The sequence below is a fragment of the Phocoena phocoena genome, chromosome 6 (assembly GCF_963924675.1).
Source record: "Phocoena phocoena chromosome 6, mPhoPho1.1, whole genome shotgun sequence".
NCBI lineage: Eukaryota > Metazoa > Chordata > Mammalia > Artiodactyla > Phocoenidae > Phocoena > Phocoena phocoena.
This window is the reverse complement of record NC_089224.1, coordinates 102745302-102772672: the sequence shown is the minus strand read 5'-3', so window position 1 is coordinate 102772672 and position 27371 is coordinate 102745302. Positions and strand designations below refer to the sequence as shown.

Genomic DNA, 27371 nt, shown 5'->3' with positions numbered 1-27371 from the left:
GCTGCACCATTTTACATTCCCACCAACAGGGCACAAGGATTCCCTTTTCTCCATATTCTTGCCAACACTCATTATTTCTTATCTATTTGACAATAGCCATTCTAATAGGCATGAGGTGCTGTCTCATTGTGGTTTTGATTTGCATTTCCCTGATGATTAACGATGTTGCACATCTTTTTGGATACCTGTTGGCTTCTTCGGACAAATGTCTATTCAGATCTTCTGCCCATTTTTAAATCAGATTGTTTGGAATTTTTTGCCATTGAATTGTATGAGTTCTTTATATGTTTTGAATATTAGCCCCTTACCAGATATATAATTTGAAGTTATCTTCTCCCATTCAGTAGGTTGCCTTTTCATTTTGTTGGTGGTTCCCTTTGCTGTGCAAAGGAAACTTTTTAATTTGATGTTCATTTCTGCTTTTGGTGTCAGATTAAAAAGCTATAGCCAAGACCTATATCAAGGAGCTTACTGCCTACTCCTTTCTTCTAGGAGTTTAATGGTTTCAGGTCTTAGTTTCGAGTCTTTAGCTCATTTTGAGCTAATTTTTGTGTATGGTGTTAGATGGTGGTCCAGTTTCATTCTTTTGCATGTGGCTGTCCAATTTTCCCAACACCATTTCTTGAAGAAACTGTCCTTTCCCCATTGTATATTCTCTACTCTTTTGTTGTAAATTAATTGACCATATATGCATGGGTTTATTTCTGGACTCCCTCTTCTGTTCCATTGATCTATGTGTCTGTTTTTATCCCAACACCATAGAGTTTTCACTACTATAGCTTTGTAATATAGTTTGAAATCAGGAAGTGTGATGCCCACAGCTTTGTTCTTCTTTCTCAAGATTGCTTTGGCTATTTAGAGTCTTTTTTGGTTCCATACAAATTTTAGGATTGTTTGTTCTATTTCTGTGGAAAATGTCCTCGGAATTTTGATACGGATTGCATTGAATCTGTATATTGCTTTGAATAGTATGGACATTTTAACAATATTAATTATTCCAATCCATGAGTACAGAATATTTTTGCATTCATTTGTCTTCAATTTCTTTCACTGATACCTTACAGTTTTCAATATACAGATCTTTCAACTCCTTGGTTAAATTTATTCCTGAGTATTTTATTCTTTTTGATGCAATTGTAAATGGGATTGTTTTCTTAATTTCTCTTTCTGATAGTTTGTTATTAGTGTATAGAATGCAACAGATTGTTGTGTATTGATTTTGTATCCTGTAACTTAACTGAATTCGTTTATTAGTTCTAGCAGTTTTTTGATGGAGTCTTTAGGGTTTTCCATATATAATATCATATCATCTGCAAATAGTGACAATCTTACTTTTTCCTTTCCAATTTTGATTCCTTTTATTTCTTTTTCTTGCCTAATTGCTCTGGATAGGACTTCCAATACTATGTTGAATTAAATTGGTAAGAGTGGACATCTTTGTCTTGCTCCTGGCCTTAGAGAAAAAGCTTTCAGCTTCTCACCATTGAGTATGATGTTAGCTGAGGGCTTGTCATATATGACCTTTATTCTGTTGAGGTATCTTCTCTCTATACCTGATTTGTTGAGAGTTTCTTTTATCATAAATGGATGTTGCACTTTGTCAAATGCTTTTTCTGCATCTATTGAGATAATCATATGATTTTTATCCTTCATTTTATTAATGTGATATACAACATTGACTGATTTGCAGATGGTGAGCCATCCTTTGTATTCCTGGAATAAATCTCACTTGATCATAGTGTATGATCCTTTTAATGTATTGTTGAATTCAGTTTGCTAATATTTTGTTGAGGATTTTTGCATCTATGTTCATCAGGGGTATTGGCCTGTACCTTTTTTTTCTTGTGGAATCCTTGTCTGATTTTGGTATCAGGATAATGCTGGCCTCATAAAATGAGTTTGGAAGAGTTCCCTCATCTCCTGTTTTTTTGGAAGAGTTTGAGAAGGTGTTAGCTCTCCCTAAATGTTTGATAGAATTTGCCTGTGAAGCCATCTGGTCCTGGACTTTTGTTTGTTGGAAGGTTTTTGATCACTGATTCAGTCTCCCTACTAGTAATTGGTCTGTTCAGATTATCTATTTCATCTTGACTAAGTCTTGGTAGGTTGTCTGTTTCTATGAATTTATCCATTTCTTCTAGGTTGTCCAAAGACACTGTTCCTGGACATTCAGGTTTTTTTCGGTTTTTTATTTTATTTATTTGTTTATTTATTTATTTTTGGCTGCATGGGGTCTTCGTTGCTGTGCGCGGGCTTTCTCTAGTTGTGGTGGGTGGGGGCTACTCTTCATTGCAGTGCGTGGGATTCTCATTGTGGTGGCTTCTCTTGCTGCAGAGCACAGGCTCTAGGCATGCGGGTTTCAGTAGTTGTGGCACACGGGCTCTAGTTGTGGCTCGTGGGCTTTAGAGCACAGGCTCAGTAGTTGTGGAGCACGGGCTTTGTTGCTCTGTGGCATGTGGGATCTTCCCAGACCAGGGCTTGAACCCGTGTGCCCTGCATTGGCAGGCAGATTCTTAACCACTGCGCCACAAGAGAAGTCCCTCAGGTTTGTTTTTCGTTTTTTTTTTCATTCGTTTTTCTCTTCTCATTTCAGTTTGGTGCTGAAAGCTCGACCTCTGTGCACTGGTGCTGAACCAAATCTTGGAGACAGAGTTTAGGATGAAGTAGAAAAGAATAGCTTTATTGTTTTGCCAGGCAAAGGGAGATACAGTGGGCTTTTGCCCTGAAAAACTGTGTGTCCCAACCCCCGGGGAATTTGGTGAGGAGTTTTATAGCAATAGTTCAAGGGCAGCATTGCTGATAAGGATCTGTGTGTGTGCAGGGCCTGTATTCCTTTAATCTGGCCTCAGGTGATTTCCTGATGAGCTTCTGTGATTCCTTTAATCTGGCCTCAGGTGGTCTCCTGATCCTCTCTGAAGAAAGCTTCATCAAGTAGTTAGCATCTTCCATTTGGTGGGGGTTTTAGTTCTGCAGAAGAGGTTAAATATATTTTTATGTGTATCCCTTGAGGCAGAATGACGACCCTGCCCCAAGGCTACACTGTTGTTTCCTGGCTGCTCCTCCCTTGTCTCTGCATCCCCTCCCTTCCCTGATTAACAACTGTTTGAATCTACCCTTTGGGACTCAGGGAAGGGCATGGAGTCTATTCCCTACAAACAAGAAACAGGGGACAGAAATGCTTCCATGCCCAGGGGCCCCACAGGGTCCTGCTCAGTTTCAAGTTTGTAACATTTCTATTGACATATCTTCAGGCTCACTGATTCTTTCCTTAGCTATGTCCAGTCTATTTCTGAGCCCATTGAGAGCTTTCTTCATTTCAGTGATGGTGTTTTTAATTTCTAGCATTTCCTTTTGATTCTTTCTTAGAGTATCCATCTCTCTCCTTACATTGCCCATCTGTTCTTGAATGTTGCCTACTTTTCCCATCAGAGCCCTTAATATATTAATCATCATTATTTTTAATTCTCTGTCAGATAATTCCAACATCTGTTTCCTATCTGAGTCTGATTTTGATGCTTACTTTTTCTCTTCAAACCATGGTTTTTTCTCATCTTTTAGCAGCTGTTGTAATTTTGGGTTGAAAGCTGGACATGATATATCAGGTACTAAGAACTGAGGCAATCAGGCTTTAAGCGTGAGGTTTTATGTTAACCGGCTGGGAGCTGGGCTGTATTTAATGTTTGCCGCACCGCAACTGTAGGTACCAGAGGCTTCAGTTTCCTTGGTTTTATTTTCAACCCCCAATTGTCTTTGGGTTTCCTTAAACAATCCTTCTTAAATTGTTTTGCACCTCTCGGTTGTATCCGCTGTTGTAATATTGGAGCCCTGTTGATGTGGTGGTAATTTGCTGGGGAGAGAAAGCATTTGATAATCTTATGGTTAAATTTCAGTTTCTCAGTGGGCTTGAGTACTTGGACTGTGATGTTCAGAAGTATTTCTTAGCCTTTTTTTTTTCTTTCCTTATGTGAGAAAGAAGGAAGAGAGAGCCTGGAGTTGTCTTTCCAGGAAAAGAGAGGCTGGAGTTGTCTAATTGCCCTTCCCTCAGGTCAGATAAGCCTCTGGTAAAGCAGTTCCCCTTGAGGGCAGGCCTTTGTTATGGAGAACACTCTGGGCATATTTCAAAATGATTACCTTCGCCTCATCCCTGCCTGAAGCAAGAGGGACTTTTCTCCTATAGTCACCTTAAGAACCTGGTTGGGTTCTGGAGGTAAAGTGTGGGGGACTGAGCCCCCAGGAATTTCTAACTCTCAATCTAGTCCATAGTCAGCCTCCAGCAATTCTTGAATCACCAATTAAGTGTTCCTACCAGTTACTGGCTCTAGCAACTTCTGCTCCCAGTAAGCTGATCTCAGCTGTGATTCTCCATATTCACTTGTCTGTCCAGTTTTTAGGGTGGCAGTTTGCCCTGTGACCTTATTTCTCTGACGGACGGAAGAAAAAACATCGATTTCCAGTTTGCTCATCTTTTTTTCTTATTGTGAGGATGGGAGTGATGACTTCCAAGCTCTTTATGTGTCAGAGCTGAAACTGGAAGTCCTCTTTACGCATTTGCACTTTTCACACCAACCTGGTTACAGAGAAGAGAGATGAAGCTCAGAGAAGTTAAGTAATGTGCCCAGGGTCACCCAGCTGATGGGTGGTAGAGCCAAAATTCTGTCTTCAGACTCCAATGGTCTTTGAGAAACTGTACCAATGACAAGCATTCCAGAAGTATTTACCGTACAGGCCCTTTCAGAGATTTTCCATGGAATTCCTGGGGAGATCTGGGCTTAATCATTTAACCTGAGAGTGAAGTGACAACCTCATGAGCCACTTAATCAGTTCTCTGTCTCTAAGCAAGAAAAGTAACCCAAGACGAAACCTTATCCAGCCCAGAGTCTATCATCTCTCACTTGGGGCCAACTTCAGTATTCACTGGTAGCATCCTTTAAGGTGTGCTCATCTTACTGGTGTGGAATCATAGCCTTTAAAACTAGAGAGGCCTTAGAGATCATCTATTCAACCCCCTTGCTTTATAGATAAGGAACACTGAGACCCTGAACTTGCTGCTGTCCATTGGTTTCCTACCTCCTCACTTTGCTCCCTTTCTTAGGTCTTTCTAGGAGTAATTTAGATACATTTCTTTTTGAAATAGTCAGTGCACAGTCACATGATAAAAACCTGCACTCTGCTCCATCCTTTGCCCCATGGGAGAGGGGAGAAGGCAGATACCATGCCCTCTGGGTGCTCTGCATCTCACTGCCACACTTAGGAGACTTCTAGTGGTCAGGCATCCTTGACCGCCATCAGTCTTCCCTGAGGTCTGGATAGACCAGTGGTTCTCAACTGGAGGTGATCCCCCCCCCCCGCCCCACTTTCCCCTGGGGACATTTGGGCATGCTTGGAGACGTTTTTTGTTGTCACAACTGGGGAAGGAAAGAGGGATGTTGCTATTGGCATCTAGTGGGTAGAGGTCAGGGATGCTTTAAACATCCTGTAATGCATAGGACAGTCCCCACTCCGCCAACATAGAATTTTCTGGCCCCAAATCTGAAAAGCGTCAAGGTTGAGAAACCCTGAGGTGGAGTGTGCCAGCTCAGAATCTCCACAATAGCTCTCTGTGTGCTTGAAATGGCCAATTTTCCCTGCAGCTTTCCTAAAAGACAGCTCCTGGGGCGGTGGAAGCACTTACCTGAGCCCCACCACGGTCATATGATGTAGCTGCCAATCAACTCAGGGTGAGGGATAGCAGCCTCCTGGGAAAGGTGCGCTCCCAAAGTGTTCGGTGAGACCTTACATGACTGAGGTGCTTTCTTCTTGGTAGCAGGTGGTTGTCTCCGCCCACACTTCCCCGCTGATCACGTCTGGAGGAGGAGCAAGCCTTATATAAGCTCAGCCTCAGGCAACCTTCTGTCATTTTGGCACTCCAGGGCCTGGGGAACCCCCTCCCTCCTGAAGTCTCAAGGGAACGTGGTTCTGTTCTGAACGGGCCTGGCAGGGCTGCTTGCCACCTGCAGGATAAAATCTGAGCTCTTTAGCCTGTGAGATGGGCCCGGCCAACCTCCTCTCCATCCTCTGCAACCCCGGCCCCCCATGCCAGACCCGCTCTCCTCCCACACACCCTGTGCAGCAGCTACTCCGCATGGACCAGACCAACGTGCTTCCTTCCGTGCTTCTGTTCGTGCTGACCTCCCTGCCTGCGACCCCCTTCCCTGACTGCCTGGGCAATGCCCACATGCAAGACCCTCCTTCATGAAGCTTCCAAGCCCCTCGCCCTGCCAGTCACACTCTCTTCTGTGTTGTTGGTTCTAGGCACACACCCCCAGCAGGTCTTACCTTACTGGATTATAAGTGTTTGTGTGTGTCTGTGTCCCCTTCCCACCTGCCCCTGGGGATGCTGATGCCTGTGCCTGATTCATATCTGGGGCCCAGGGCCTAGCACAGTGAAACCTTGGTGAACGAATGAGTGAGTGAATGAATGAATGAGGGTTTGGATGGAATGTCACCGCTTCTTCTTCTCAGAGTGGCCACCTCCAAGACCCCTAATGATCCCCTGTTGACCGCCTGGTTACCTAAAACACAGGGCACACGACCTCAGCTCTACCTCTTCTTCTGCCATGGATGCTGTATGATCTTGAACAAGTCACTTGCTATCTACACTAGGTACACCCAGGGTAACCAGCTGCAACACTGCAGCGTGCCCTAGGCATGGTCTCAAGAAGAGGAGGTGATAGAATCCTAACCAAGTTCAGGACTCTCCCTAATTCTCCATTTGCGGTGGCCCCAACTGGCCCCAACGGCACCGTTCCCAAGCTTGAGTACAGTGACAGAAATATTTGCGTGCGCTAATAAAATTACCTTCTCTAAAGAAGGCAATTTGCATGTTAATGTTTGGGTTTATTCTGTGCAGCTCCAGTGCCCTCAGGGCTGCAATTTCTCTCTGACAAAGTGACAAAAATAAACTCCCACATAAAAGAGCATTTCTCTTCTCTCTCATTTGTGCTCTAAAGTGACATTCTTAATATAAGTCAAGTTGAAACCCACTTCTCTGTCTTTTTTTTGACACTCATCTGCCTCCCATCACCTCTCCAAGTGACAGGCCGGCTTCTCAGAGCTCCTCAGAGGGGCCTCTTCTTGAGGACAGGCACCCCCCCACCCCCAAGGCTCCTGACTCTGGACTTCTAGAAGGTACAGCCAGTTAACTGGAGGGCAAGGATAGGGAGCAGGGAAGAGGGCTGCATTTGGTGGGGGAGTTAGGGCAGCCTAACTTCCCCCAAATTGCCTATTTTCTGGAAACAAAGAACAACTACAATGGGATGAAGATTCTGAGCCTCTGCCCTCCAGGGCAGCAGACTGTTTATCTGCCAGGGATGGCCTCTCTGATTACCTAAAGATAATGAAGAAAGAAGCTCTTGGGAATTGCCTGGTGGTCCAGTGGATAGGACTCAGCCTTTTCACTGCTGTGGCCCGGGTTCAATCCCCGGTGGGGGAACTAAGATCCCACAAGGTGCAAGGTGCGGCCAAAAAAAGGAAAGAAAGAGAGAGAGAGAGAAAGGAAGGAAGGGAGGGAGGGATGGATGGAGGGAGGGAGGGAGGGAGAGAGAGAGAAAGAAAGGAAGGGAGGGAGGGCGGGAGGGAAGGAGGGAGGGAGGGAGAGAAAGAAAGGAAGGAAGGAAGGGAGGGAGGGAGGGAGGGAGGGAGAGAGAAAGGAAGGAAGGAGGGAGGAAGGAAGGAAGAAGGAAAGAAAAAGAAACTCAGATTTATGGGGTTTCTTCCACGTGCCAGGCCGGGCCCCTTACATCTAAATTCTCTCACTGAACCCATCTAAGAGCCACACAGGGTAGGTAGAAAATGAGGCTCCCGGAAGTGAAGTGAATGAGCCAGGGTCACCTAGCACCATGTAAGAGGCAGGCCGCGGATTTGACCTTAGACACGTGTGATGTAAAGCCTGGGTTTCTTCCGCCGTAAGTGGATGCTAAAAGCATGCTCTTAACATCAATGACCCAAGCAGTGGGAAGGGAGGAGAAGACTGACATTTACCAAACACCTACTGTGTATCATGCGCTACGCCTATAGATTTCTTTTCTCTTTTTAATTAAAAATTTTAAATTAAACAGTGTTTACAGTTTTAAAGATTACTTTTCATTTACAGTTATTTCAAAACTGGGTATGTTCCCCATGTTGTACAATCCACCCTCGAGCCTATCTTACACCCAATGGTTTGTACCTCTACTCCCCCATCCCTGTATTGCCTCCCTGCCCTGCCGCACTGGTGACCACTAGTTTGTTCTCTGTATCTGTGAGTCTGCTCCTTTTTTGTTGTACTGTATTCACTCATTTGATGTATTTTTTAGATTCCCCACATAAGTGATATCATGCAGTATTTGTCTTTCTCGGTCTGACTTATTTCACTTAGCATAATGCCCTCCAAGTCCATCCATGTTGCTGCAAAAGGCAAAATTTCACTTTTTCATGGCTGAGTAATATTCCATTGTAAATATATACACCACCTCTTCTTTATCCATTCATCCGTGGCTTCCGTATCTTTATGCCTATAGATTTCATTCAGTTAGTCAACGAATGGCCTGTGAGCACCTACCACCTGCCAGGCCCGGGTGGTGACAGCAGGTGCAGTGACCAGTAGGATAGACCTCCCCCCAGGCCCCATGCCGCGGACAGCACGGTAGCAGACAGGCAGACATTAAGCTCAGAAATACAGAAATAAACGCGTAATTAAATGTGATGAGTTCTAGGAAATAAGATGACTAAGTTTTTTGTTTGTTTTTTTAATTAATTAATTTTTTTGGGGGGGCTGTGTTGGGTCTTCATTTCTGTGCGAGGGCTTTCTCTAGTTGCGGCGAGCGGGGGCCGCTCTTCATCGCGGTGCGCGTGCCTCTCACTATCGCGGCCTCTCTTGCTGCGGATCACAGGCTCCAGACGCGCAGGCTCAGTAGTTGTGGCTCAGGGGCCTAGTTGCTCCGCGTCATGTGGGATCTTCCCAGACCAGGGCTTGAACCCGTGTCCCCTGCATTGGCAGGCAGATTCTCAATCACTGCGCCACCAGGGAAGCCCCAAGATGACTACGTTTTAAGGTTAGCAGAGAAGACCTAATATATATTAGGAGGTGGGTCAGGGAGGTCTGTCAGGAAAAGTAACACTGGAGCCGAGATCTAAGTGGCAACCAGGGAGAGGCTGAGGGAAAGGGTGTTCCAGCAGAGCGGGGGATTCGCCGGCTCGAGGGGCAGCCCAGCCGCAGAGGCAGGCAGGGGCTGGATCTTACCTGGATCTTACTGCGTGCTCACAGCACGTTAAGGATGTAGATTTGTTCTGAAGAGCTTAAAGCAGGGGAGTACGCAGCTTGACTCGTGTTTCTAAAAGGTCATTCTGGATGCGGCGTTGGAAGTGGGGAGACCAGTGGGAGGCTGCATGGGGGTCCAGGGGAGCTATGGCCTTGCAGGCTCGGGGGTTGGGGGGATGGTAGGGGTGGGTGCAGGGTGTAAAGTTCTTGGGGTGTTGTGGGGAGGCAGGGACTGTGGGAGAGGAGTTTCAACAGTGGCTCTCAGACTTCTGGCAGGAGCAACTAGGAGGGTGGAGACGTCGTTTATTTAAATGGTTAGGACATCAGGGAAGTAGAATCGGGAAAGGAAGACCCGGAGATCCATTTCTAACAGGCTCTTTGAGATGCTAATGAGACACCCCAGTGGCAAAAAAGCAGTGGGGCCTGGAAAGAACGATTCGATGGCATCGATTCACAGAGGATATTTAAAGCCTAGGGAGTGAATGACAAGGAGAGGGGGAAGCTGAGCCCAGGTGGAGAGCCCTGCAGGACTGCAAGACCCAGGAGAGCAGAGCAGAGCCAGCAGAGGACAGGAGAGCCTGAGCCGGGAGTTCCTAGAGAGACCGAGAAAAGCTGGGGAGAGAGTATTCAAGGAGGGAGCTTCCACATGGACAAATGCAGAGAGCCAGCTAGGAAGAGGGGAAGGGGAGGCGGCCAGCCATTTGATGAGAGCAGCTTGGTGGCGAGGTAGGGAACAGCCCCCTGAGATGCCAGGGGGGAGGCCGTGGAGACAGTGCCTGGGCCACCATCCCTTTGGGAAGTTTGGCTAGCAAGAAGCAGAGATAGAAAGGTGACTCATGCACGCGATGTCGAGGCAGCCTTTTAATGCAAGACCGGGTGCATTTGCTGGCCAGGGAGCGCGATTCAGGAGAAGGCGAGACCCTGATGATCTTGGGGGCACTGGACACTGATGCCAGCCCACCTCCTGCTCTTCCCTTAGGCTCTGCCACAGTCCTGCCTCTCCCAGGCAATCATCTGCTTCTTCCTTTGCCTTCTAACCCTACCTCCTCCCGGTTCCACCCCCTCTGTCCCCTCCCCACTCCTCCCTCCCTTCCGTCAGATGAGGGATGAGGGCTTGCTGGACTCTGTATCCACCTGCTGGGTGGTCAGCAAAAGTCTGTGGAAGCGAATTGCTCTGGTTGCCGCCTTGCAAATCCTCTCAGAGCAAGGCCATCGTGGGGAAGAAGAGTTAGGTTTGCTCTCTGGAAAAGTAGGGTCAGTGGGGAAGTTTTGCATATTTCAGCTCAGAGGCAGAGAGCACGCAGTGAGAATGGGCCTCCTGGGGAGATGATGAGACCTCCGTCACTGGAAGTGGCCACGTGAGGGGCTAGATGACCGCCATCAGCAATGTCAGGGCAGGCACACTCAGCTCAGCATCTCATGGGGAAACTACTGGAAGCCAGAGACAGTGCCAGAGACCATGCTGTTTCTGCTGACCTGTGGCTCCTTCCCTACCTCTCCGAGTGAACCTGGGGCCGGGAGGGCAGATTCACAGAGCTGGGCTCGCATCCCCACTGCCACCTCCAGTCTGTGGGGCTCCAGGTGAATGTCTTTACCTCCCTGCACCCCAGAAGCCTGTAGTGTCCAACTAATAAACAGCCCAAGACAAAAGCAAAGCTTCGCTACGTCCCTAAACACAGCTGAAAAACCAAAGGGTGAAATGGGGGTCAGAAATGCACCTGTTTTGAGGATGAGGTGAGAGGCGCCTTAGAAAGAGCTCACCGCGGTGCCTGATACATACAACGTGTGTGCTGCAGGCCAACTACTCATTACTTCTTCTTACTGAGTGGTGTTATGATCCTGTAAGGGCCTGGATTGTGTGACCTCTGAAGTCCTTTCCAAGCGAGAGATTGTGACCACTTGCTGAGGGTTGAGTGTTGAACCTCAGAAGGTCCGTTGGAGCCATTAATCCCACAAGAAATGTCTGGAATAGCACCAAGGAGGTGCAGGAAGTGGTCACCAGCCCTGTAGCCTGTCTCCCCAGGCGGTGACTCAGGGGCTTGCATCCTTGTCATGGTGGAATCAGGGGTGACACTGGCTGGGACTGGAGCGGGACCTACCAGCCACTCTGCACCGGCCAGTGGCATGACCTGTGATTAATGAAACGATGGAATAGCCGCTTTCATCTTTGGTTATGTTTGTTATTTGGGTGCCGTGGGCATCTGGGGGCAATGATTTTTCTCTAAGGCCTATTTATGGCTCATTCCTGACACTTGGTCATTTTCCCATCTAGCCAAGGACAAAGGTGACGGTGACTCGTTGCTGTAATGTTTAGATACAATGCCTGTGCATGTGCGACTTGTGTTCCCCAGCCACGGGGAGCGGCAGGAGAAAGGCCATCCCTTCCGTCCCTTAAAGGTGGGCCTTGAAAGGCTTCCATCTGGTTTGGGGAGAGGTGGTGTCGAGCAGCAGTGGGGGGCCCAGCGCCACCACTCCCAACGGTGCAACCCTGGGCATGGGAAGTGTGACCTTGGACAAGTGGCCAGTCACTCCTCTCGTCTGCACAGTGTGACATCAGCAGGACCAGCCTCTCTGGGTTGCGCGTTTGGGGAAAATTCACAGTGTGAGTCCTGGCGGGCAGAGCATCCTCAATAAATGTAGTTTGTGGCTCTAATTAGTATCGTTTTTAAAACATTCAGAAGCCACCATCCCTCCTAGTGCTTCTGGAATCCTGAGAAACGGTCCAGTCCTCTGCCCATTTTACAGAAGGGGAAAGTGAGGCCCGGAGAGGGGGAGTGACTGGCTCAAAGCCACGCTGTGCGGAGGGCACAGACCACGTGAGAATCCAGGTCCTCTAACCCCCCTTTGCAGGATTTTTCCCCCTGTGATCCCAGTCAATCGGTTCATTGATTTCCACAAACGCTTTTTGAAAGCCTGCTCTGTGATGGCTGGAGATGGGGGCGAAGACTCCCCAGCCTCACAACAGCCTAGTGTGGAGACATGCTGTCAGCTATTGCAATAAAAGAAGAAAATGAAACCAGAGTTATGATAGCACTCCAGGCAGCGGGAAGTGAGAGGGCAGACATCAAAGTGGGGGGATGACTGGTATTTTTTAAGCACTGTATCGGGCTTTTCCTGGGTGGTGCCTTGTAAAAGCCACTCTTTACAGATGAATAAACCAAGCCCTCCGGAGGCGAAACGGCTCCCGAAAGACTAGACAGCTAGTACGCGGCAGAGCTGGAACTGAGACCAGCCCATCAGTCTCTACTCCACGGGGCCAAAAGCCACCTCACAGGAACTGCCCAGGTTTCAGCTCCCGCAGTGGAGCCCTCTGAGACCCCAGCCCCAGGCCTGGAGGGACCGTGGTAATGCCTTCGGGGACCGTGCGGCCGCAGGTCAGCAACAGGCTGTAAGGCATCCCCAGAACGGAGAGAAGACAGATGCTTGTGATTAAGCACCTCAGAGTCGGTGCAGCCGCCACATAGCGCTTGTGGGGAACATTCCACTTCACAGATAGGAACCACTAAACTAATTCAGGTCAAGGTCACTCAACTTGATTTCCTATCAACGATTCCAGACAGGAATCTTGTATACTTCTGTGCTTAAAATCTCCCTATGAGAAAGAAACATCTATTCCAGCTGAGTAATGAGAAAGATTTAAAGGTTAGGCCGAGAGAAGGAATCGGCGAGTAGCTGTCCTAGCCCAGCACACCAATTTTTGAAATAGAATTACTAGCAAGGAAGCGCAGGTATTTTTGAGAGGAAAAAAAAAAAAAATCTCATATTCAGTCTGGGGTAATATCCCTGGCTGTCGACAATGATTTGGATTTAATTATATCATATGTGCAAACGTGCTCTATAAACTATAAAATAATACATAAATGTCAGATGTTAAGAAAGAACGGGGTGTTGGAAAGAGAACTGTGGGTTTGAGAGTCAGGTAGGGTTTAAATGCTGCCTCGTCCACTTAGGGGGACCTTGACAAGCCACTCCGCCTTTCTGGGTCTCAACTATAAGTGGGGAATCCTTGTAATAACGTCCTCTTCTGAACGTTACTCCGAGAACCAGACGAGATAACAGATATTCTTTGGAAATTGGCAAGTGCTCTGCACACGGAAGGTGTTATTCTCGTTTCCATCCATAAGCCCCAGAGTAGATGGTGGGATTACCAGAGAGCAGCCACCAGCACTGTCATTAAGTCCTGCGTGCAAGGTCCCCTCCCTGGGCATGGAGGGGAGCGGGCTTGTGGCCAGGAGCCCGTGGGCCCGCCCTCACCAGGCTGATTGACAGAATGAGGCCACGGTCTGTCAGGGGCTGCATTCCCAATATCCAGGTGGCAGCCTCCGTGAGAGCCACGTGGATGGCTACACTGGATTGTTTCGAAGGCTGTTTTCTCAAGTGAGATCCATCAACTCAAATGAAGTTTCAGAAAACACTCAGCAGCTTATCTTCAGGCACAGGGGGCAGGTGGGGAAAGCCTGTTTGCAAAGCCTGGCAGAGGGGACTGCACCTTCTTGCTGACATCCAGTAGAGATGGGAGGGGGGGCCTCCCTCATTCACTGCAAGGCAGCATCGTTTCTTCCTTCTAAGTGACTGGAAGTAACACCCTGACTTGGCCATCTCTTTGAAGGCTCTTAAAGCAGCAGCAGAGTAGGGAAGTTATGGGAATGGTCCTAGGGTCAGCCACCTTACCAGCTATATGACTTTGACAAGTCTCTTGAATATGAAACGGGATTGATGGTAACACTTGGTTCATGAGATTTCTGAGAGATTCATTCAGTTAAATAACAAAGGCATCCCTTAGCCCAGGGCTTGCACGTAATGAGGGCTCAATGAATATGAAGTGCTACAGTTTCCTTTCATCCCTTTTACTGTAATGGGTCACTGAAGCAATGTTACCAAAGAGACGCTTCCAAATCTGCATCAGAGCTGTGAGGGGTGTTCTGGTAGGGCTGGTGGAGGAGCAGGGAAGAGGGATAGGGTCTCTTACACCTTTCCTAAGTAGCTCAAGTAATCTCAGAGGCTTGGTAAATGGTAGGTGAGCATCCCAAGTCCTGGGTGCACTGCAGCAGAACGAAGCTACGGACCAGGGTGCTATGGACTAAACCCCAATACATATGTTGGAACCCTAACCCTCAGTTTGACTGTATTTGGAGATGGGGCCTCTGAGGAAGTGATTAAGGTTAAATGAGGCCGTAAGGGTGGGGCCCTGATCCAATAGGACTGGCTGGATCCAGAGAGCTGGCTCTCTCTCTCTGCCATATGAAGGCACAGCAAGAAGGCAGCTGTCTGCAAGCCAGGAAGAGAGAGCCCTCACCAGAACTGAACCACTCTGGCACCCTGATCTTGGACTTCCCGCCTCCAGAGCTGTGAGAGCTGTCGTTTGAGCCACCCCGGCTGTGGTGTTTTGTTATGGTACTTGGCAGCCCAAGCAGATGAAGATGGGGGAGAGAGGTGGACAGTGGGATTGCAGAGGAGAAAGCTTGTTCTGTGCGTCCCCAAAGGTTCTTTTTTTTTTTTGCGGTACGCGGGCCTCTCACTGTTGTGGCCTCTCCCGTTGCGGAGCACAGGCTCCGGACGCGCAGGCTCAGCGGCCATGGCTCACGGGCCCAGCCGCTCCGCGGCATGTGGGATCTTCCCGGACCGGGGCACGAACCCGTGTCCCCTGCATCGGCAGGCGGACTCTCCACCACTGCGCCACCAGGGAAGCCCCCCCAAAGGTTCTTGATTGCCCAGTGCTATGTTTCTCAAAGGCCATGCTCTTAACTTCTTTACTGCACTGTCTCCTCAAGAGCCCTTCGAGAGATGGCCAAGAGGGAGTGTTCATCCCCAAGCTTCCTGATCACCCTCGTGGGTCGAATCCCCAGAGCTGCAGTTACAAGCGCAGTAGCTAGGGCCTCATCACCAACAGACAATCCCCAGGGGACGGGAACAGGAACCTGCATTTCTGGCAAGGTCCCCAGGCAATTTTATGCGTAAAATGTTTGAAAACCACGGGCCTTGAGAGGAAGGCCAGTCCCTCAGCCTGCTGTTAGAGTCCCTTTTTCATGAGGGCTCCTGACTCACCCTCACACCCACATCCACCCCATCGGCAGCCCACAGAGCCACAGGTATGACCCCCAGACTCTATTCAGAACCTCATCATCCCTCACCACCTCCACCACTGCCGTCTGATCCGAGCCACTGTCAGCCCTCGCCTGGACCAGCACAGTTAGCCCCCTAATGGGTCTCCCCGCTTTCTTTCTCATGTGCCCCTGCCACCGTCAATGCGGCAGCCACCCTGACCGTGTCACTTCGAAACTTCCCAGTGGCCACCTGTCTTCCTCAGCAGGAGATTCAAAGTCCCACCTTGGTCTGCAGGGCCCTTGTGGCCTGGCCCGCTAGAACCTTTCAGGTCTAGACTCCATCAGTACAGACAGAGAAGGGCAGGGCCTCGCAGAGGTCAACGGAGCTCTGCCCCCCTTAGTGGTTAAGTGATGACGCTGGAAGAAACCAGGGATGTGCGGTTCCTCAGAAACCAAGAGAGGACGTAATGCAAAGTTGGAACAAGTTCATGCTTTTCCAGCTCCATCATTAGTCTTTTAAAAATAACTGATTGAGTCTGCTTTCAATCAGAGCGTCTTAAAAGGCATTTTTATCCCAAAGTCAAGCTTCTCGCAGTTCGGGGGCAGGCCCTTTTGCAAGCAGGCCCCTTTTTGCAGGTGGTCTTTGGCAGTGGAGAAAGAACAGACTGAACTCAGCAGTGGGAGGAGGCGGGGCTGGGACGGGTTCTCCAAGTGGGGTCCTGACCAGCAGCCTCGTTACCACCTGGGGACGTGTTCGAAGTGCAGGTTTTCAGGCCGCACCTCAGACCTTCAGAACTAGGAACTCTGGGGGTGAGGCCACAGTCTGTATTCCAAAAAGCCCTCCAGGGGACTCTCAACAGAATCAGCGGTGCCTGAGGCCTGGGTTCAAACCCCAGCCCTGCCACTCACCAGTGTGTGACCTGAGGGCAAGTTATTTCATCTCTCTGGGCCTCAGCTTTCTCATCTGCACAATGGGAGTTGTAGTGAGGCTCAGAGCACCAGGCGCAGCGTACGTGACCCACGCACAAGTCAGTAATGTCCATTCCCCTTCATCCCCACACATATATATATATATATACATATATATACACACATATATATAACATACATATATATAATATACAAATATATAACATACATATATAATATACATATATATACGTATATATGTAACATATATAATATACATATATACGTATATATATAACGTACATATATATAATATACATATGTATACGTATATATAACATATATAATATACATATATATGTAACATATATTATATACGTGTATATATGTAACATACATATATAATATACATATATACGTATATATAACATACATATATACGTATATATATAACACATATATAATATACATATATACGTATATATATAACATACATATATAATATACATATATACGTATATATATAACGTACATATATAATATACATATATACGTATATATATAACGTACATATATATAATATACATATATACGTATATATAACATACATATATATAATATACATATATACGTATATATATAACATACATTTATATAATATACATATATGTAACTTTTATCAAAGTAGAACACATATGCGGAAAGTTTGCATTGTATTTTTTCAAAGTCATGACTTCAAATTCAAACAGTAGCAAAGGGTTCATAATTAAAAGCAGCTGCCCTGCATCACCTCTTCCTACTCTCTAGAATTTCCCATTGCATATTTTTTAATTGCACACGTTTACTATAGAAAATCAGAAAATGTAGACAAGCAAAAAGAAAAAACACGTTAAATCCCATTTCTCATTTTAGAATGTCTTCTTCCAGGTGATTTAGCCATGTTTTTTCCTCCAGAAAAGGTCTTCATTGTATTTTTTCGGTGCGTTATAGCTCTAATCACAGCCTGCCTCCAATGAAGGGAAGGAAACGAGTGTTTGTTGAGAAAGGGTGCTCAATTCTCACTGTTCAGAGTGTAGACCAGCAGCCTGGGTACCACTGGGAAGCTTGTCAGAAATGCAGGGTCTCGGGCCCCACCCCAAAATCTGCATTTTGACAAGATCGTGGTGACATTAAAGCTGGGGAAGGGGGTGTAGACCACAGAGCTACTGACGCTTGCAGTCACGAACTGTTCTTCACAGTCCTGGATAAGAGACTCGAGCCAGAATGTAAATGCATGTGGCTTCCTTTACAAAGAGAAAGACTTGCTACAGAGTACTGCCAGCTGAACTAAGCAATGTGATTGATGAGGAGGGTGATTTACATTCTAGCCCGGAGCTCCTTAGCTTGTCAGGGACCAGGGACACGCAGTTCCTGGACTCGGCACCCGTCGGTCGACCACACTTGGAGTAGCGGTGCTCTTGAGATCACGCGGTTGGGAAGCTGGGGGCTGGGACTGCACTGGGTTTCTTGGGCTTTAGATCCTGGCCTCTTCACCCTGTGTGTACCAGATCCTCCCACCGACTGTAACACACACACACACGCACACACACATGGACGCACAGCCTAGGAGAGCCCTGGCCCAGAGTCGGTGATTAGGAAACGTCTGTCTCCTGATTGTAGACTGAGGCCTCCATTCCCCTGTGTCTCTGTCCACACCAGGCCTCTGTTTACATTAAAAGGGTTACTGTCCTCTTTATCAACACCTGTCAAGACCAAGCAGGGGACGTGCAGAACGTCTGGAGTCAAGAGAAGCCAAGCAAAAAAGCTTTGATGGACTTAGAAGAAGATTAAGAAAAAACAACTTTGCTCAGCTCAAGTTTCTGACGCAAAAAGATCTCTCAGATCCCAAGGTCCATATCCAGTATTTCCAAACTCCAGGCCAGGCTTCTGCCTGCAGTGACAGAGCAGGCAGCTAGCACGTCTGAGCCGGGAAACAAGGCCACTGGGAAGGTGTGGATTAGTGGAATGGGGACTGGCCTCATCCAGAATACTGTGTGGCATTTGGTATGCCTTAGAGCCACCTTCCCCAAGAAGGCCATGGAATCCCATGAATGTGGATCACAGGGTTCATTTTAACTACGACATTGGGAAGACTCAGAACCTTTCATGTAGCACAACATAGTTAAAAGAATTGGGAGTTAGAGTTTGAATTTCCAGGCCACAATTCTCTGGCTCTGTGACCTTAGGGAAGTTACTCGACATCTCTGATTGTTAGTTTCCTCATCTGTAAAATGAGGCATCATAATAATGACCTCGAAAAGGCATGTCTGTGAAGCACCTAGCACCGACTCATCCATTCATTAATTCACTCGTGTAGTCTGTCCCTCTATACTGAGCGCCTGCTGGGGACCTGGCACCAGGGGGACTGAGGTGAGCTGGAGCCCGCAGTCCAGACGGAAGATAGCGATTGCTAAAGAACCACACAAATAAGCCCTGAACTGGCCACCAAAGGTGCGACAAAGAAAAGTGCCAGAAGCCTGTACCAGGAGCTGGATGTAATCTGGGGCTCAGGGGAAGTTTAGCTGAGTAAGTGATTTTCAGCTGAGATCCCAAGGATGAGTAGGAGTTTATGAGGCAAAGTAGGAGAAGAACATTCCAGGGGCATAATGGGGACTCTTATTAATACCTTCCGGAATACAGTTTTGGGTAGAGAAGGGGTCAGGTATATTTTACTTTTTGAGGTAAAATTTACATGTAGCAAAATGCACCAATCTTAAGGTAATACAATTTGTGGATTTTGACAAATGCACATACCCATGTAACTGACACCCCTGTGAGGATATAGAACATGGCTATCAGACTGGGCTCATCTTCATACCCCTTTCCCTTATTATTAAAGTAGTGCGATGGGTTTTAATGGGAACATCTGATGGTGGTGCAGAGGGATAAGGCTTTGGGCTAGGTTTAAATCCCAGCCCCACCGCTGTGTACCCACTGGGCTTTGCCCAGGTCTCTCCACTTCTCTGAGACTCAATTTCCCCATCTGTAAAACAGGGTTCATCGAACCTTCTTCACAGGGTTGCTTAAGGGTTGAATCCGCAAGTGGCTGCAAACACCCAGCTAGACTTTCGCATGGCGGGCACTCTGAGTCGGCCCCGTTTCGTTTCCAGAATGAGACAGCGGTGGGGAGAGAGCCTGGTGGTTGGAGTGGGGTCTTCCCAGGGCAGTGTGCCAAGCCACCTCTGCGCGCGCACACACACGCTCACACACACCAACCCCAGTCACCTCTGCACGCGCACGCACACGCGCGCGCGCACACACACACACACACACACACACACACCACTAACCCCAGTCTCTCACCCACAGGGATGTGCCTGCAGGCCTTCGTGGAGGCTTTCTTTTACCTGGCCCAGAGGAAGTTCAAGATGCTGCCCCTCCACGAGCAGGTAGCCTCGCTGATTGACCTGTGTGAATACCACCTGTCCCTGCTGGACGAGAAGCGCCTGGTGTGTGGCCGGAGCGCCACATCGGGGGGCCGGCCCCCTCACAGTGGCACCCTGCAGGAGGCCACCCCCGCAGCCCAGCTGGCTGAGGGCCATCCCCCCGCCCTGCACAAACAGTGCCCTCAAGCTCTCCCATTCCAGACACGCTCTGTCCTGAGGGCCACTCTGTCCTCCCAGAAGAAGATTGAGCCCTTCCGAGCCCAAGAGACCCCCAGGCTTCCTGCCGGGGGAGAGATGGCAGGATGCTGAGAATTCCCACCTGAGATTCCCCCAATCGTCTCCATGTTCTGCACTTCCAGAGGCTGCCTGATTCTCAACCGCCCTCCTCCCAGCACCTCTTGGTGGCCCATCTGCTTGCGAGCCATCAGCGGACATATGATCTCCAAAACGTGACAGATGGCCTCTTCTATTCTGGGCTCATGGGAAGCCACCGCCGGGGATAAAACTGCTGTGTTTGGGGAAGGGGGCACCAACAACCCCAAGACGGAGAGCTGCGGAGAAGAAAGAACTTGAGGCAGCCGAGACTGGGGTCTGCTGAGGCCCCGAAGAGAATATGGTTAGAGCCCAGGGACATCATGTGGACTTCCTACCACCCGTTCTGTGAAAATGAAGTGGAAATACCCAGCAGGCCTGCGGGACTCACCCACCGCAATCATGGGCTAGTGGGTGTGGTTAACAGACCGACCTCGTTGATTTCATGAGCGTGCCTGTTGCTGCCGTGTCCCATGTGTTATTCATCAAGATATGATTAACTGAGAGGTAACTGAGGAAGGCTGCTGAAGTCTCAGAGCTGGCGGGAGCCTCTGAGATCATTTTGTTTGACCTTGACTCCAAAGCAGGCGTCCCCTCGGTCACGTGGCCTCTGATTGAAGCTCTCCATGGGTGGGGTGATCATCAAGTGTGCCCAGAGTGTGCAGGGTGCCCTGGAGGGGAGGAGAGGGCTTCAGAGGGAAGGAAAGTAAGACCTGCGTAAGGACCAGAGCGAGCGGGAGCTTGATGTCAGAAGCCGGGCAAAGGGGAGCTGTGCCCTCCCATCCACGAGACCCTTTCCCTGTCTGCATCCGTGTCCCCAGGCAGCCCCCGCTCAGAGGGGAAGCCTCAGAGGCAGCTAAAGGTAGCATTTTGGAAAATGGCTCCAGGCAAGTCAGGGTCCAGGGCCTGCTGACCACAGGCAGACAAGAGACTGCCCTCGTACAGCCAAGCTATCCAGAGTGTTGTTGGATTTCGGGTTAATGTGGCCCTTTCCAGAGGGTCCTCGTTATAGGACCCTGGGGGCCCTGGATTTAGCTGACCATCAGGCTCTGAGGAGGATGAAGGGTCTTTGAAGGCATTGATTAGCACGGTGCCTGGCACACAGTAGGGCTCAGAAAATGCCCACAAATGTAGGGCCAGGGAGAAAGTCATTGGTGGCAGAGGTGTGTCCTAGACCAGCACAGACATCTTCCTTCTCCTGCTTTTCTTTTATTTATTTATTTTTGTGTGTGTGGTACGCGAGCCTCTCACTGTTGTGGCCTCTCCCGTTGCGGAGCACAGGCTCAGCGGCTATGGCTCACGGGCCCAGCCACTCCGCGGCATGTGGGATCTTCCCGGACCGGGGCACGAACCCGCGTCCCCTGCATCGGCAGGCGGACTCTCAACCAGTGCGCCACCAGGGAAGCCCTATACCATTTCTTGAAGTTGATTTCCAGAAAGCGTTCACTTGCCAAAATGGGGTGCAATCATCCAAACCAACCAAGCACACTGAATTTCTTAGAAAAAAAAAATGTATAGACAGGCTGAATTCCGGCCACATTGTTTGAGGTGATATGTGAACATCAGCTCCCAGGATGAGGACCGTTCTCTCCCCACCCCTTGTGTGTCATCTGGAGGGAGGTTGCTGGGTGGCCCCCCAGGGTCACTGTCTAGAAGGAGTCCCTCCAGGGCAGACAGGGCCTGAGGAGCCCCACGGCCCTCGGTGAGCACTGGGGAAGCGAGGCTGCCGTTTTATAGGAGGCCAGTCAGTGACAGAGCGGGCCCTGTTGGCTCAATTTCTTTGAACGGGAAGAATCAAGAGGCTGCTCCATTATTAGAGTGAGTGAGAGACTTCCCCCACCGCCTCGTGCCTAATAGGAAGTCCCACTGTGTTTATCCCCTTTGGTAATTGCTGCTCGTTTTGTAGGGTGTAATTGAAGTGATTGCAAAAGCAGGTGTTTCCTTCCTCCTGGGAGAGAGGTGCTCCGTGGGGATCTGGGTCCCTGAGCTCTGCCCATGGGGTCAGCCCAGCCCTGAGAAGGGCCCTCGGGCTCCATCCCGGCCTCGTCTCCCCCACCCTCTCCTGCCCCTCCTGCCCCTCCTTTTGGTGTTCCCACACAGTCCAGCCACACCGCCGCTGTCACTGTTCACTGGCTGAGCCGCCGCAGGGCCGGCACCCAGAGTGGCTTCAATGAACGGATGAGATCAGGCTCGGTCCGTCCCAGCTTGGGCTGCGTGCAGCCCTGGGCCACCGCCCGCCTCCATCCTTTCCCGCCGTGCCTGCCGTGCCCCTTCTGGTGTACCTGGAAAGGATCCTTCCCCCTTCAGTGCTGGCCTTACCTGCTCCCCTCCTTCCTGCCTCCCAGGGGATGTGCTTGGCTTCTCTGCTGTTACGGTCAGGAGCTCTGTCCCCACAGCCTGGTCAGAAAGGGGCTTGTAAAGGCGATTTGGATTCGGTGAGTCTGTTGGCACTGCTGGTCCCAACAGGCCCCTCCCCGTGTGCGGAGGCAGGGCCCCCTGGAGACAGGCGCCTCTGTCCCCAAACTCCTGGGTCCCTCCTGTCTGTCCTCCATCCACTCTCCCAGCTCAGACCCCATCATCTCTTGGCTACACTGCATCAGTCTTCTGCCTCTTAAACCCCTCAACCATCTTCTGTCCCTTTCAGCCCAGGGAGGACTCTGAGAAGCACAGAGGTGACTGCACAATCCCCCAGTCCAGTCAACCCTCTCTCTTCCCAGTTAAAGCCCAAGCCCCCTGACCCGGCATTCAGGTCCCCTCGTGATCCAGTCTCCTCCTGCCTTTCCACCCGAAATCCACGCTTAGCCCCCAGCCCTCAGGAGCAGCCTCTGTGCTCCCAACAGGCCCTTTGTGTCCGTTGCTACCACTCGGGAGAGAATGTGCCGGTTCCCACCCCCTTGGGAGGGGCCACGGGGCCCGGATCTGCTTGGTGCTGTCCCACCTTTGCTGTCCCCTCTGCTGGACCCTCCCTCTGTCCAGTGAAAACTCACTTATCCTTCAAGGCCCAGCTCAAGTGTCCCCACTGCCATCCCCCCAACAGTGAGCCTCCCCCTCCTCCTACTTGTGAGAACCTGGAAAGTCCTTTGTTATCACACTCGTGCTGTGGTGTCGTGGCGTTCGTTCCCACCAAGCAGTGAGTTCTCTCACGGTCAGGCAGGTGCTGGATTCACGCTGGCCCCTCGGGCACCCACCGAGCCAGGGCCCTGCAGGTGCTGGGACTGTTCAGGGGGCCCGGGCGAGAAGCCTGAGCTGCAACACTGCTTCTCCCCAGCCCCCTGGGATGCCCTGGAGGTTTAGTTTGTGAACGTGTCCGTGTCCCGGGACCCCAGCAGACAGTGGCTCCTCTGACCCTGGGCAGTCTCTCCGTGTTCCTTCATGCCCGGGCTCTGCTCTGGGCTGCGTCCCCCATGGGCAACCCCGTCTGGGAGAATAAGGGCCACCGGGCTGGATCATGCCCGCCACGGCTCCTCCATCGGGCGTCCAGCCTGTCTCTCCAGCCCCGCAGCATCTGTGGGGGGTTGGTTAGTTCAGAGCAGTAATCCTGATGTGAATGTAGTCCGTCAGGGTGAGTAGGACCAGGTTGGGGATGGGCCTAGACATTGGAATGGTGTTCCATCCCTTTCTAGAATCAACTCCCCTTCCCACGCGAGTGTACCATCTGTTTGATGCTTCACAGTTTGCAAAGTACTTTTATCTCCATCCTCCCAATGACCCCACAAAGGATGAGGATTCTCATCACCCTCTTTTCATAGCTGGGGGCACTGATGCCCAGGAGGTCAGGTGACTTCCCCAAGGCCTCCCAGCTGGTGGAAGGCAGAGCCCAGCCCCCAATGCCTTGCTCTTTTCTCGGCCCGATAACTGCTCTTGTAACGGCACCTCAATGCTCGTACAGCCCAGCAAGGAGAGGGTTTTGGCCCCATTTCACAGACGCAGAAACCCACATCTGAGAGAGGCTGGGTGCTGGCTCAGGTGGTCCTGGGGTTCTGGGGCTTAGCTTGGGGCAGTCCCACCTGCTCTTTCGCACTGAGCTCTATGGGCTCCGGGTTCCTGAGCTGTGCCGGGGGTGACAGCTCCTCTCTCACTTTGTCTCTGGGAACAGAAGACAAGAGATGGAAAGCATAATACACGTGAAAGCATTTTGTAAACCCAAATGCTGCCGGGATGCCGAGTTATCTTCAGACTGGCTTCTGGTTTCCTGCAAAGTGTAAAGGGATGAAGGGAAAGGGTTCCTCCTGGAATGTTCTAATCCATCAGGACAAATGAAGTCAGAACAGTCAGCTCCCCTCCCTCTCCTCCCCACTTCATCCTCACGTAGTTGAAGACATTCACAGGGTGAAAAATGCTTCCCGCTGCTCCTCTGACACCTGGAATTTTCCTTGTGATTGGCAGAATATTACTCCAAAATAGCTTAATTTTTTTTTCATTTCTGGATGAATGCCCTAAACTCTTCGGTCCCAGCCTTGAGAACTGGCTTAACTGGCTGGCATCTGAGCCCCTTCCCTCAAAACTCAGAAATGATGAGATCTCGCTCAGTGGCTGAGAGCTGTCCTCTCCAAGCGAGGCAAACTCACCCTGACTGGTATTTTTGCCAATGTCCTACTGAGTTTGACAGATATGGGAGAAATTTTCCCATACGGTATATGAATTTCTCCCTCATGAAGTACGTTCGAATTTTTTTTTTTTTTTCTGTTCCAGGGGCAAAGAAGCTTTGCAGAACAGGCAACATATTCAATTACCTCCATCTCTAGTAACCAGAAGTCCTGATTTTTCTATAACTAGGAAAACCACACAGCATACTGCTTATATACACACACACACACACACACACACACACACACACACACACACTGAGCACCATTGAGCTTTGGCATAAAATGGCAAGATTGCTTCTGAGCCTTATTTAGAGAGCAGAGGAAAGAGGGTCTTTGCAGCCCTGGGGTATCGTAACATGCTCACCAGGAGGCTCACAAGTAGAACATTTCCTCCGACACGAAGGCATTTGCTAAGGCGGTAGCTTGGGGCCACAGGGACATTGCCCACCCCTCACCATGTCCCTCCAGCCCCCCCCCCCCCCCCAGGCTGCAGAAGCAAGGCCAGGAGCTGGGGGACGAAAAGAGGCAGCAGGAGCATCTCCCTTCAGAACTTCTTGCATCAGAATGGGGAAAATGAGAATCCCAGCAGAGGCCCTGAGCGCTGTGGGAAGAGCGATGTCTTTGTCCGGGCCTGTCGCTGTCCAGCTTTGTGACCATGGCCATGGACCGGTGTTTCCACCCCCTTCCCTCTTCCTCTCCTGCACAGCGGAGATGGGTCGTAACCAATGTAAAGAGCCTGGCACCAGGAAGCGTCTTAATAAATGTCCTTTGAGGAAAGGACCGGTCTCGATATGCTTGAACTAGACAGATGCCACAGATCACTCCTGCCCACGTGGATGGCCCTGACAGGCCAGGCTCCTCCAGGTCTGGTGGGCGGCCCCACGTGCTTGTCCCTCCTCCCTGCTGCTGCTGGACTACAGCTTCTGCCTCTTAAAAGCCTTTAAAAATTCTTTATTAAATTTTCATGGCGCATAAAGTCGAGGTTCTGTTACTTGGCCTCAGTTGTCTTGGTAACTTCGTAAAGTGCAATAATAAAACAGAGCTGAGTGTCTCTGCATGCAGGCCCCACGTAGAAATGGCTGCAAAGTACTGCAAAGCACCGACGATTTCTTCTGTGTGATAATTAGTGACAGCAAATCCAGCAGGGTGGACAGGGCTTGTTCATTTGGGGTCAGCTGGGGAGAAAGGGGATCCTTCCAATTTTTTTCTCCTCTAATGGTTAATGCTTGGCTGGGGAGCTAAATATTGCCTCAGGGAACCTGTGAGATCCTGGGGGAGATGGAGGAAGGAGTTTGGAAAAGCCCCCAACCCTTGATCCACTGGGGACAGTCTCCCTGAGGGAGGGAGTGACGTGCCCCTAGAGCCTGGCCACCTCGTAGAGATTCTGGCGGCTCGCCTGCCCTCGAGGAGAAAGTGGCTCCTTCCAGCTTTGTGTGGGCGGCAGCCACTGCCCACGGCGCCAGGCTGGGTAGGAGTGTGTTGCAAGCTCGGCCCCCATGGGGAGGCTAAGGGCAGGGCAGCTCCCTGGAGAACTTAGTGGTTCAAGCTGCTCCAAAGAGCCCACCTGGTGCTGCTGACACACCTGGTGGCCCTGTCCTGGCGCCAGCCCTGCCCTTGACCCTTTGGGGGTAGCCTGTGTCTGCTCTGAACATTTCTCAGCCTGTGGACCACCCGGTGGAAAGAGAAAGGCAGATGGCCTTGAGCTATAAATAAATGGGATCCCTGCCCCTTGGAAACCACCACCCAATGGCATCAGAGAGGCGTCATTTCCCACAGCCCCTCCACAGTGGGGGGCCACTCAGGCAGGCTCTGTCACCCCTGGGAACGCCTTTGTTCTTTGGACCCCTCGGATTCTCCATTTTGTGAAACATTCAGATCCTACACATTCTCTGTGCTCCAACTCTGTGCCAGCCCCTTGGTCTTAGACTCCTGTGCTCGCAGGTCACGGCTCGGCCGTGCAGTAGGAGCTGCCACCCTGCTCCCTGCTGAAGAAACCCAGGTTTGTCACCCACGGCCCCCCCACCAGGTGGGGAGGCTGCTCCAGCAGCCTGGGAGGTTAGCACTGCCTCGGCCCATGGCAACCAGGCCAGGCATACCTTCCAGGGGTCTTTCCATGCAGCTGCCTCCCACAGAAGCCCTAGGCATCTGGTGGTGCCCCTCAGGGCCCAGACCGCACTCTGTTTTTAACCCAAGCAGCTCCAGCTTTATCTCTAAGTAATGCGCTTTGTTATCACATTGTATCCACGGCCATAGCATTTCCAACCTGTCAATCTCACACATGGGACACTGGAAGCCCAGAGAGGGCAAGGGTCCCGCCCACATGCCCAGCAAGTTAGGGATGTGAGCTCAGGCCTCCTCAGCGAAGGAATCTGAAGAGCAGAAGCCAGGGCCAGCCTGTAGTTCAGGGTTTTCAACTAGATTCCATGGTGCCCAAGAGCAGCTCGGCTGTTCCGTTTTTGTTTGTTTCTTTCTTCCTTTTCTGTTGTTTTGGTGGTTGTTCTGTTTTATACATTGTGGTTGCATGTAAGGAAATAGCTTCAAATGCCATCATCACTTCTGATTTTCTACCTGTGGCAAAACTGGGGGCCTGGGAAAAGTAACTTGTTTGAAGTCATGACCAGAGCAGCCTCCTCCCCCCGCCGCCTGAGCCCAGCCATGGCTCCTGGAAGACGTGCATCGTGCTGGCAACAGTGACCAGTCAGGGCGGGTTCACCCCAGGGCCCGAGGCAGGAGCTGGACCATCCTCTTTCACCCCCCATAGAATGGTTGTGGGGACCTCGGAGGCCGGTGCTGGGCTCATTTCTCACTTGGCCTCAGT

The 27371-nt window shown here is 50.2% G+C and overlaps 1 protein-coding gene across 1 annotated transcript in view; it reads left to right on the top strand.

The window, feature by feature from the left end:
* TTLL11 (tubulin tyrosine ligase like 11) overlaps window positions 1-19869 on the top strand; it is a 244523-nt gene extending 224654 nt beyond the window's left edge. The window contains 2 exon segments of the mRNA XM_065879625.1: window positions 19576-19808; window positions 19810-19869. Coding sequence (XP_065735697.1) covers window positions 19576-19808; window positions 19810-19869 — 293 coding nt within the window.
* Window positions 19870-27371: the final 7502 nt, after the last annotated feature.